Genomic DNA, 11,468 nt, shown 5'->3' with positions numbered 1-11,468 from the left:
CTATGGCAGCTCCTCAGGGGAGAGAGAGGGAGGGAGGGAAGAAGGAGAGGAGTGGGGAGGGACAGCGCAGACCAGAGGGCCCTGGGCTCAGGGCTGCACGTCGGCAGGGATGGATGGGTGGACATAGATGCCCCCGGAAGCCATGGGGAATGGGGCAGGGGTGGGTGGGGGAGGGGGCGCCAGGGCTTCCTGCGCTTTGCACTATTGGGGCAAAAATGTCTTAAGCAGTGGGGAACCTGCCACCCCACCCCAACCCTCAGCCTGCCACAGCCCCCTACACACACATACACACACACACACACACACACACACACGCCATGAGCATCCACACGTGCACCCACACACACAGGAAGGCAATGCTATGCTGCCTGCCAGGGCGGTGTCCTTCCCCGCTGATCAGGTGTTCCCACGGGGATGGAGGGCCTGGAGGAGCATCCTGTCACCTGTGCATGTGCCTGCCCGCCCCACCGGGGCCCTGGGCTGCCCGTGCTGTCTTTGTCTCTGTCCTCTCCCTCTCTCTCCTGGGGTGTGACTGCAGTCCCATGGATAAGCCCTCTTGTACCTGACTCCCATACCTGGGGTCCCCAGTGGAATTCCTGACCTATCTGCTGTCTCCCCTACTCCTTCATCCCCACCCCTCGCCCTCCATCCCCATTTTCAGCCATGGACTCGGTGAAGAAAAGGCCCGGAAGAGCCTTGGCCTCTTACAGGCACTTAGGAACCCCTCCTCCCCACTTCTGCCCTCCCCAGTCAGATGAGCTGTGACCCCCTCCCCCACCGGGGCCCTTCCCCTCCCCCCTCAGTGATGTGGGGCGTATGTGTGCGTTTCTCTGCGTGAATGTGTGAGTGAGTACGCATGGTGCCGGAGGAGCCAGGGAGACTCAGGAGTGCCATGCATCTGCTCTAGAGAGGCAGCTGTCCCAGTCCCTGCTGAGGAAGTGGGGAATAGGGCCCTCTCCTGGGGGCCATTGGTGCTAATGAGGGGGTGGCCCTGATGTGGGTGCTTGGCATGCCTCCCCCGGTATTGGCCCGGGCACTAGGGCAGGCAGGGTGGGGCAGCAGGTGCAGTATTGGTGGGAGGATGGGTTGCTGGGAACAGGATGGGGGGGCCAGGCTAGGACAAGGGGGTGCCAGAGCCATGACCACTACCCCGCCCCCACCACCCGCCTCTCCATCTCAGTATTCCCCCTCCCATCACTTATAACACACATACCTCATCCAGCCTCCTCCCTGCTCAGACTTGGGGAGGGTGGGGGAGGAGGAGCTCCTACCCCTTCCCCAGGGGGCGGGTCTGCAGGGCTGGGAGAGGCCAGGGCGTGTGACACAGACACCGTCCATAAGGGGGGGACAGTAATTCCTGCCCTGGGAACTCCTGGGTGGGGGGAGGGGACACTGCCCAGAGGCGCTACTGAATGTATGAGAAGCTGGTGCTGGGGTGGGGGTGGGGGGCTGTGGCCAGAAACAGGGAAGGAGGTAGGTCCCTTCCCCAGGGAGGGGTGGGACCGGTAGGGGTGACTTGAGGGGCTCCTACTCCTGCCCCACGTTGACAATCAGTATGTCTGTTATGTGCGATTTTTCACCCCGTTGTGTTTTGGGTCAGGATTTTAAAGAAAGATATTTTTATGGTAATTGTTGCTCGTCTATTTTACTATATATTTATGTAATAAATATATGATGAAAATCACCCCCTTGGGCACCCCCCTTAGACTTGCGTGCTGTTTCCCTATATCCTCCCATCTGCTGGCAGAGTACACCCCCCATATTGACCAGATGGAGAGGTGTCCCCCCCAGCCTTGGCAAGAGTCCCGCCCCACCCTTCAAACGAGCACACCACACCACAGAAGCCAGCTCAGCTCGGAACTATTGGATTTGAGACAGGAACAGAACCAGAGGGGGAGGGGGCGAGAGAAGGGTGGGAATGAGGGAGTGGCTTAAATAGGGGCGGATGGGGGGGGTCCAGTGATGGGGGAGGGAGGCAGGCATTTACAAGAAGGCTCAGGGGGCCAGCGGCTCATCTTGGAATATTTTATAACAATATAAATAAGATTCTGGTTTGCTTTTCCTTTTCGTCTCGTAAAGGAGAGAGAAGTGCAGAGTTCGATTCTGTACAAGGGGGCAGCGGCAGAAGGCCGGCCGGGCGGGTCACTGGGCGTCCACCCGGAAGGACAGCAGCTTCTCGGAATGCATGTTGTTCAGGGTCCGCAGGTCCGGCAGCTTGAGCAGCAGCTTGGTGAAGCGGGAAGTCTCCGAGGGCCGGTTCTTCAGCACCAGAGCCCGAAGAGCCCGCAGCAGCGTCTCCTGGAGCTGCTCCACCGAAGCGGAATTCTCCATGCCCGAGCGGTCTGTGGGGAAGACGACAGCAGTGAGGCAGACTCCCTGAGCTCCTCTGACGAGGACCCGGAGGGCTGCGAGGAGGACCGGGCAGGCAAGGCAGCCTCCCCCTGAAGCCCGGCCCCCCGGGGGGAAGGGCCGCCAGGGGAGGAGGAGGAGCCACAACTCCCACAACTCCTTCTCCCAGGCCTCGGCCCCACAGCAGGTACCGCCTGCCGGCGCTGGGGGCGGGAGCTCAGCAGGGCTGGCCACCGCCCACCCCACCAGACTACTCTCCCTCCCTGAACAGGCCAAACCTGGCCGGGCTCCCTTGCTTTTTGCTCTGTAGTTCCCTCTGCCTGGGATGCCCTTTCCCCCTTCTCTACCTGGCAACATCCTACTTGTCCTCTGAGGCCTCACTCAAGTGTCACCTCCTTCCCCAGCTGCCCAGGCAGAAATAGTCGTCTGTGCTTCTTTGGTCCCTGCTTCTACTGTGACACTTATCTCACTGTTTTATAATTAGTCGGGCATGAGTCTGTTTCCCAAGCTAGACTGTGTCTGAATCGTGTCTGTATCGCCAGTGCCCAGTGCAGGGCCTGGCATAGGGTAGGTACTCCATAAAAGGTGTGTTGAATCCAACTGCGTGTGCCTCCTCCCCGCGGGCGGGCCGGGTGAGAGCTTGAGCTACCTGCAGAGACCAGCACCACCGCGGTGAAGAGGCCCAGCTCCTCCTCGGTAAGCGCCAGGGAGTTGAGCTTCTCACTGAAATCGAACATGGCATTGAGCAGGTCTCCCATGCCCATGGCGCCCAGCTCCTGCAGGCTGTAGGTGGTGCGGCTCAGGAACATCACTGTCTGGTCCTTCACGTTGAACAAGGACGCAAACCGCACCATCAGCACCTAAGGCAGGGGATGGGGGAGTCGGTCATCGAGGGTGAAGGGATGGCAGGAGCCCTTGCCCAACTGCCCCCGAAGTTTGCCAAAGGGTTTAGTGATGCCACCTTAGATTTCTCAGTTGCAGGTGTGCTTTTGAATGAGTAATGTGGGGGGAGGGAAGGGGGCTGGTGGAAGGGTGGGAAACATCCCACTGACTCTGAAACCCTACAGGCCTCAATCTGAGTCTCAACGCAGGCTGTCACTACCTGCGACCTTGGGCAAGGCACTTCCTGAAGTTCACTGCCCCCTGTCTAGAATGGGGGCCATGCCACTGTGGACCCTGCTGTGTACATTTTAACAGGATGGGTTGTGATTAGCCTCTGGTGGCGATGACAGGAGTCCCAGAGGCAGGAGTGGGAGTGACGCTGCCCCTCCATCAGCCTAGAAACAACAAAGACATTGGGGTCCCAAAGCCTTCTGCAGTCCCTGCCTACCCCAGACACCAAGCCTTCCTGCTGAACCTTTTTTCCCAAGGTCAAGAGCAGGGAGCACAAACAGTCACTCACCTCAAAAGTGCCAGCCTTAAGCAGAGTGACCTGGTCATGCTGTGAAAGGTCACGGAAGCCAGGGATGTGCTTGGCAAACTCCACCACCTCCCGCACAGCGGGCGTGAAGCTCATGGAGAAATCTTCCCAGATCTCCTGCACGGTTCGGCCACTGCGTCCGTGGGGGTACATGTTCATGGGACACGCCTGGGGGAGGAAGGCATTCGGAGAGGGGAGTGTCAGCCAGGCTTCGTCTGCAGGGCTGGGCCCCAGATTCTGCCTAGGCTAGGGCTGTGGTTCCGAAGGATGATCTTTCATGTCACGAAAAGTAGCAGCCAGGTGCCAGGTAGAGATGAGGGGTTCCCAGGCAGAGCCTAGACTGCTGGGCTGGGAAGAGGATATCCCCACACTCAGCCTCCAGGAACACCCAGCTGCCTGCCCTAGGCCAAGTTCATTCTTCCAAGCCCCCTGTCCTCCTCCCTCACCCCATGCCCTCACCAGCAGAACATTCTTGGAGTTGCCTTGCCGTGGACTGTTGGCAGGTGCCTCGCCTTCCGGGGCTGCATACATGTGGGTGGGGCATAGGCGGTGCCCGTTGCTATTGGGCTGGTGGCAGCTGTGGTGGGCAGGGCCAGGGGGCCAGGTGGGAGGGTAGGAGGAGGGGGCCTGGCGTAGACCATTCAGGGCCTCGTTATGACGCTGGGCGGCCAAGGTGTTGTTGTCATTGGGGGCAGGTGGGCAGCCCTGATTCTCCCAGCGATGTGGGGTGGTGGCTGGAGGACTACCCGATGTGTGGTTGGCATTGAAGTTGCCAGGTGACGTGCCCAGCTTGTCATGGGCATAGGTGAAGATCTCTCGATGGGCCCGGGCCACCTGGGATATCACATCCTCCACGGTAGGCTCAGGACTTGGGGATCTGGGTGGCGTCAGCTGTTGTGGAAACTGGGAGAAGCCCACCAGGGCTGAGGGCGCTGGAGCAGGTGGTGGTGGCGAGGGGCCCATGGGGCCTGGGGTGGGGTGCTGGGTGGAGGAGTTCTCCAGCGGGCACTGGCTGCTCAGCTGATTGTTAGCCAGATTCATGGCACTCTGCATCTCCGCAAGCATCCGCTGCTTCTCTCGTTTGGGGATGCGGCCAAAACGCACGGCTGTGACAGGATGAGAGCAGTGTCAGGAAGTTCTCACACACACTCACACGCATCGCTTCCTTCCTTCCTCCTGAAAGGGCAGGACCCTGCAGGCTGGCTGTGTGTGTGTGTGTGTGTGTGTGTGCGTCCGTCCCATGTTAAAACCAAAACCAGCAAGGCCACGCGTGTCAAGGGGCTTTCCCAAGTAGGGACGACTGGCAGGGGGTGGCCAGGGGGACCCATGGGAACAGTGTGTAGCAAACAGGACACCGAGTGGGTATCCTCCATGCGGATGAGTTCACAGTGTGGAGCGTCTCGCTGTGGGACTGGCAGCGAGGAACGCAGAAGCCGGTGGAGGAGGGGCGGCGATGCGGGGATGCGGCCTCACCGTCTCGAGACATGCCCACGGAGAGACACTTCTTGAAGCGGCACTGCTGGCAGCGGTTGCGGTTGATGCGGACGATGGAGCAGTTCTCGTTCTTCAGGCACCGTTTGTACTGGATGTTCTGCTGGATGCTCCGACGGAAAAAGCCCTGGCAGGCAGGAGCGCCTGGTGAGCGTCTCCGTCCTGGTCTGGGCCTGTGACCTCCTTGGGGAGGCCATCAGCTAGCCTGCCCCCGCCCTGCCCCCGCCTCACCTTGCAGCCCTCACAGGCATGCACGCCATAGTGGAAGCCTGAGGCGACGTCCCCACACACTTTACACAGCAGCACCATGCCGTTGAGCTCTGTGGGAGGAAGGGGCAGCTCTAGGAGAAATCCCCAAGGCCAGGGGAGGCCCTGAGAGTAACAGCCACATGGAAACCAAGTCCAACCCAGCCCTCGCCGGCTTCCCTGCCCCCAAGTCAGCTGGCAATCTACTCACTGGTGATGTTGCTGGTGCTTTTGCTGGGGGACACTCGGCTGCTGTCCTCCATGGCCACCTGTAGACTCCCTGGGGGGCTCCCATTATAGAAAGAAGAGGAGGAGGAGGAGGAGGAGGAAGATGAAGAAGAAGGGGAGCAGTCATCACTCAGACTGGGTGGAAGGCTCCCAAAGGAGCGAGCTGGGTCCTGAGTGAGGGAGCCAGTGGGTGATGGTGGGAAGTACGCAGGGCAGCCTTGGGTCAGGGACTGGAAGCTGCCATTGGAGCTGTCACTGTAGAGGGACTCCGGGCTGGTGCGGCTCGGGGAGGAGCCACTGGAACCGATGTAGGTGATGACGCCACCTGGTGAGAGAGTGCAAGGAAAAGTGTCAGCCGCCTTGTCTCGTGCCAGAGCATGCACCAGTCTTCCCCAAATGCTGCTGGGGCTGATAAGCAAGTCCTCGATACATACTGGACATGCCCTGGGATGCCAACATCCACCGTGCTTTGCAGAACGCATTCAGCTTCTGCTCTGGGTGTGAGGTGTGACCCCTGTGGGCACCTCCCACGGATGCCTCTCTGCCCTAGACACCTTCCTTGGGAAACAACAATTACAGCTAATGACTTACTTAGCTGACAGTGGCAGAACTAGGGATAGGCTGAGCAGCTGAGAACTTGTCACAGTGCCCTCTGTCCCCACCAACAAAATAATAATAATAATAACAAACGGCTGCTAGTTTTAATACCAAGGCCATTCTGGGGATGAGATCAGGGGCCACAGATGAGTGGCTAGCAAAGAGTGAACAGAGTGGCAATATAACAATAATTAAGACAGTCACATGCCCACTAAATGGGGAGACATTTTCTCTGCAGGTCCAGAAGGAAGGGAACCTGCCCAGCCTGCCTCGCCTGGCCTCTGAGAGCATCCCAGTGGACTCATTATCTCCGAGCCCAGGAAAGACTGAGCGACGCCAGTTTGTGCAATGCAGACGTGAAGTGCATATTGCCCGGCCCATGGCTCTGGATTTCCCCATTTTAGATCTCCGAGTGGTGATGACCTTGGGTCTCTGGCCATTCAGGGACTTTGGTCCTCTGGTTGCACTGCCAACCAGGTGGCCCTGCTCCCTTGGTCTTAGCAGAAGAAGGTGACCTGCCTGCCCAGGGTGGGGTGGGAGAAGGGAGGCTCCCGGGACACGTGTGAGCTGACACATGCCATGCCACCGTGTCTGCAGAGGCACATGTCTTGCTCACCCACTGACACACACTAAACTGGGCAGGGCAGCCCTTAAATAGCTCAAGGTTGGTCAGGGTGAACCCAGCTCCCTGTAAAATAGTTGCACAACAGATTAGCTCCTACAGTTTCAGGGCTGAGGTGGGGGATGGGATATTTATTTGGTGGAATGAACCTGACCTAGTTTACTCATCCCCAAATGGGGAGTAAGACTTGTCACCTCAAAGTGACTCCAACCCGGGAGGGAGAGGTATGCTCCAAAAACTCTTTTAGATCTATCCCCGCCAACCTGCTTTGTGAGGTGAAGGAAATCAACTCCCCTCTCTGGCTTTTAGTTCCCCCGAGTGGGGAAAGAAAAGAGAAGGTGAAAGTGAGGTATCCCGCTAGAGATCTGGGATGTTTGCTTCGGGGAAGTGGGAAGTTCTACGGAGGTAGACTGGGGGTGAAGGAAGACGCTGCCTGCAAGACCAAGGAAAACAAAATTTGCTATGTGGAGAAGCTGAGGCTAAACGCAGTAGAACTAGGCAGGCGCAAACACAGAGGGAGGAAGGGAGAAGGGTGGCTGGGTGGGAGCTCCCTCTGGGGAACATAAACACGAGGCCACGAGAGGTCAGGGATCTCCATCTCACCCCTCTTCGGGGGAGGGAGGAGGGGCCAGCAAGCAGACAGGAAAAGGAGGCAGGCGGGGGCGGTGAGTCAGCCCCGCTTCACCCAGATCTCTGCAGGGCGGGGCGGGAGCCCGGCCCTCAGCCGGCCTCACGTCCCAGCTCCACGTGTGCCTCTCGCACGTGGCTCCCCAACGAGGAACCCCGGAACTCTAGGCCCCGCCCTCTCCGCTTCCCGTCCGCGGGGAGCGGCGGCCCCGCCGTCGTCCCGCCCCTCCCCGGCCGCCGGGTCCGAGGCTGGGCCGGCAGAGCTAGCTGGGCCGAGACAACCTAGGGGAGGAGAGCCGGGGAACACGCGTTGCCAGGGCAACCGGGGGCGGAGCTCATTATGTAACGGGGCCGGGAGGCAGCGACCAATGGGGTGGCGGCCACGGCTTCTGCTGAATGAAAACAAATGCAGCACGTGGGCCCGGCTCTGTGGCCATGTGAGCCCTCCTGGCGGCCCGGGCGCCGTGGGTGCCCTCCCTGGGGCCGAGCACCCGGCTCCGGACTTCTCCATTGCCGCTCCCTGCTGTCACTGAGGCTCCCCCCAGAGAGCGCCAACCCATGCCCCCTGCCCCTTCTGCCCCGAGCCCGGATCCTCCACTGTGTCAGAGTCCCCGGAGCCTGCGGGAACTAGAGGAAGGGTAAAAGAGGAAAGAAGCAGGCTTTTTCCCGAGGTCAGAAATACCGCAGCTGCAGAGAATGCACAGGTGGGGCATTTCGGGATATTGCCCCGAAGCTCCCAGGCCCCCTAAACTCTTCAAGTCACCACCTGTCTCCGGTCTTCATTCCCTCCTGCCCAGGATTCGAGTCTTTCAGGCTCAGGGGGGCTCCAGGACTCAGAGCGCTCCCAAGCGCACTCCCAGCACCAACAATCCGCTCTGGAAGTCCTACCCTAGATCCCGCTCATCTCGCTAGCAAGTCCGCGGGGCCAACGGAGTCCCCAGACCCTTATAAAGTTCCTCTTGTTAGAAGGCATAGATGGAGGTAGGGAGACAGTGACAGAGAAAAGATGATGACCGCAGGGGAATCGCAGTACCTGTGTTGTTGTTGGAGTCCAGGGTTGTCATGTCTTCACCGGCTGACAGCAGTCATTCAAACCGGACCTTGACACGAACTGGAGGCTGCGATCGCCGCTGTCACCCCTCGGGCACTGACTGAGGGCGGAGAGTGGACCTCGAGGCTTACGATCAGGATCCGAAGCACCCTGCAGCAAGGTCTTGGGGTGGCCCGACTGCAGCCGTGAAGGATAGGACGCCGAGGCAACGGAGCTCTGCTTTGCATGGGAAGAGCAGAGAGAGTGTTTAGGGGGGAATCAGCCTGCGGCAGCTCTGGCTAAAAGGTGGCCAGGAGGGTCGGGTCTCTGCAGTGCACCGAGTGCTACTGCCTGCCGGCTCCGCAGCGCTGCAGGGTAGCGAATCTAGAGCTCCCAGTGCAAACGTCCCAGAGGGAGAGAGGTTGCAACCAGGAAGTAAGTAGGTGATGGGGAGAAACGGGGCACCCGGGCGCAAAGAAGCGAGACGTGTGCCCCGATACGTTCCCTCAGCAGCAATATTTCACTCTGCCAATCTCAGCCGCCTTTTGCCCGAGCCTTTCCCTGGGACAGAGTGCTCTGCGCAGGCGCCAGCAGCCCAGGGTTCCCGGGCCGCACGCGGCACTGGAGCAGGTACCATGTGATCCCAGGGAGCGCCTCGTGCCCCAGTGACACACTTTTCCAGCAGCCGGCACGTTGAGCGCCGTGCGCCTGCGCAGTACCGAGGCTGTCGGGATTTGTAGTCCAGGGACAAAGTGGGCGGACTGCGTGTAGTTCCCCTTTCTGCCTAGCAAACAGCGCTTGCAGGAACCGGGGAGGAGCTGAGAGTAGAGTGGGGTGGAGTGCGCTGAAGAGTCAGGGTGGCGTGTTTGGAAAGCCTGTATGGCAAGGGCATGTGAATTCCTGGGGAGGGGCTGGCCAGCTTGGCTGCGCCCTGGGAGATCAAAGCTAACAGGCCTTTTCTGCAAACCTTGCAAACGTGAGTGCTTCACGTGATTGAGGGACTGACCTCTTCCTGAGGTTGCTGTTGGCACGGGGCAGAGAGAGAGAAGCAGGCGAGGGAGATTTCTCTGGAGTCACGCTGCCTTCTGCTGCGGACCCGAGGTCTGAGAGGAAAGGAAATGCAATCCTTTTTCTCCTCCCCGGAGGGAGGCCACCCTTAGGGAAAGAATTCCCTCGGAGGTGGGGATGCCCCTAGGGGTTCCCTGTTTGCTTGTGTGACACCATCCCACCCACTCGAGGTGACTTTGGGGTGAGTCATTTCCCTTTGTGTGTGTGTTGGGGGGGGGGCAACAGAGAGGAACTTCATGGTGAAAGTGCTTTGAGGCCCCCAAATAATGGGGGCAAAGTGACAACCCCCAGCCCTCAGGGGTTGAGGATAGCTGTGGATTACAGACGGTAACTCAGGGGACCAGGAAGGTCTTCATCTTCCCTTCTTTTACTGAGGAGGAAAATGAGGCTTGGAAGAAGCCCCTGGCCCAGGGTCAGCCATTCCTTGCTAGTTTCATCTGCCACCCTGAACTTCAGGGAAATGGGTGGAAGAGCAAGCAAAACACTGAACCCGGCTGCATAACAACCAGCATCTTCCTTCAGAGCAGCGACTGCCCCACGTGTGAAAAACAGGTCTCAACCAGAGGTCTATCCTGTTAAGAGGGCTTGGCTTGTATGGAGCAGTGGGAGCCAGCAGCCATTCCAGCGGAGCCTCCCACCCCTCCTGCTACTTCCTCAGCCCCAGTGTTTCTTCACACAGGAAGCCCTTCTCTTGGACACAGGCAGCTCCTGGGGCAGCACTGATGGGTGCCTAGGAAACGTGACAGCCGGCAGAGATAACGCAATGGGATACTGCTGGGCACCAAGGCAGGTGGACGCGGGGTAGTGAGTGCGGGTGAGGCTAACTGGGCGGCTGGTTTGACCACTGATAACCCGCAGCAGGTGGGCTCCCACGTGTGGGCTGGGCTCCACCTTTGTTTCCCTGTTCCCCAAAAAAGTGGGGGAGAGTTGACAGTGGGGCTCATCCCTGGCCTGCCCTGGCCCGTGGGCGCAGAGCTGAGAAGCTGCCGCGGAGCTGAGTGTGGGAGGGACTGGGAGGGGCTAGGACAAACAAGGAAAGAGGCTTTTCAGGAAAACTTGGTTCTGAGCTCAGCCTCCGCCCCTTCTCCCTCCTCCCAGTGGGCTCTGGAGGGAAAGCTGGGAAGTGAGCGACCTTGTCCTGGACTGTCTGCTCTCTGCTGAGCCCCTGACTCTCCATCAGAGCCGGGGCCAGAGCGCAGGTACCTGTCAGGGCCCTTGGCAAGCCGTCCATCTCCCTACAGCACATTCCTTCCGACTGCCCGGCTCAGCCCCAAGGCCCGCTGCTCTGCTGCCCTGTCTCCTTCCTACTTGCAGGGGCTTTGTGCCTGCAGGGGAAGGGCCAGCAGTCACGACTCCCTCCCCGAGTTTGCAACCAGTGAGGAGGAGGGGGAAGCGGAGGCAGGGAGAGCTGGGATTCAGTCAGCCCGGCTCTTGGCAAGAAGCCGGTTTGTTTGGCAGTCTGTGTGTGGCATGAAGGCGAAGGCTGGGAGAGCGGAGGCAAGGGAAGGGGGCTGCCTCGGCTCCCTCCTGCCTCTGCTTGTCTTCTAAGACCTCTCCTTTTCTCCCTGACAAAGAAGCAGCTTCAGGGTGTGTCTTCTACAAGTAGTGAGAGGATCAGAATGAAAAGGCAGGGCTCTTCCTTGGCTCCAGAAGCTTCTAGCCTGCCACTCTGCTCCTGTCTCTCTGGGAGAAGGGCAGAGACGATGGGACCCCAAACCACCAAAACAGAGGTCCCCAGGGGAAGCCTGGATTGTCTGGCCCTTGGGGACCTGGAGTGGAATCTTGGCCTC

At 59.6% G+C, this 11,468-nt stretch overlaps 1 protein-coding gene across 1 annotated transcript; it reads right to left on the bottom strand.

The window, feature by feature from the left end:
- Window positions 1–1,849: 1,849 nt before the first annotated feature.
- On the bottom strand, window positions 1,850–9,319 carry NR1D1 (nuclear receptor subfamily 1 group D member 1). Its single transcript, XM_002719349.6, has 8 exons — window positions 8,614–9,319; window positions 5,718–6,059; window positions 5,492–5,580; window positions 5,243–5,387; window positions 4,229–4,875; window positions 3,752–3,937; window positions 2,999–3,209; window positions 1,850–2,342 (listed from the first exon to the last, which is right to left on the bottom strand). Exons 1-8 carry the CDS (start codon window positions 8,642–8,644, stop codon window positions 2,143–2,145), a joined length of 1,851 nt encoding a protein of 616 aa, XP_002719395.1. The 5' UTR covers window positions 8,645–9,319; the 3' UTR covers window positions 1,850–2,142.
- Between the last annotated feature and the right edge of the window lie 2,149 nt (window positions 9,320–11,468).

This window comes from Oryctolagus cuniculus, chromosome 17 (genome assembly GCF_051225735.1).
Source record: "Oryctolagus cuniculus isolate XC-2025 breed Fujian yellow rabbit chromosome 17, ASM5122573v1, whole genome shotgun sequence".
NCBI lineage: Eukaryota > Metazoa > Chordata > Mammalia > Lagomorpha > Leporidae > Oryctolagus > Oryctolagus cuniculus.
Note: the sequence above shows the minus strand (reverse complement) of the source record. Positions and strands in the feature narration are given on the sequence as shown.

Coding starts and splice junctions, on each gene's coding strand:
- NR1D1 (XM_002719349.6), bottom strand. CDS start 8,644: ATGACAACCCTGGACTCCAACAACAACACAG. Junction 4,876..5,242: donor CGTGGGCATGTCTCGAGACG/GTGAGGCCGCAT, acceptor ATCCTGTCACAG/CCGTGCGTTTTGGCCGCATC. Junction 3,938..4,228: donor ACTCCAAGAATGTTCTGCTG/GTGAGGGCATGG, acceptor TTCCTCCCCCAG/GCGTGTCCCATGAACATGTA.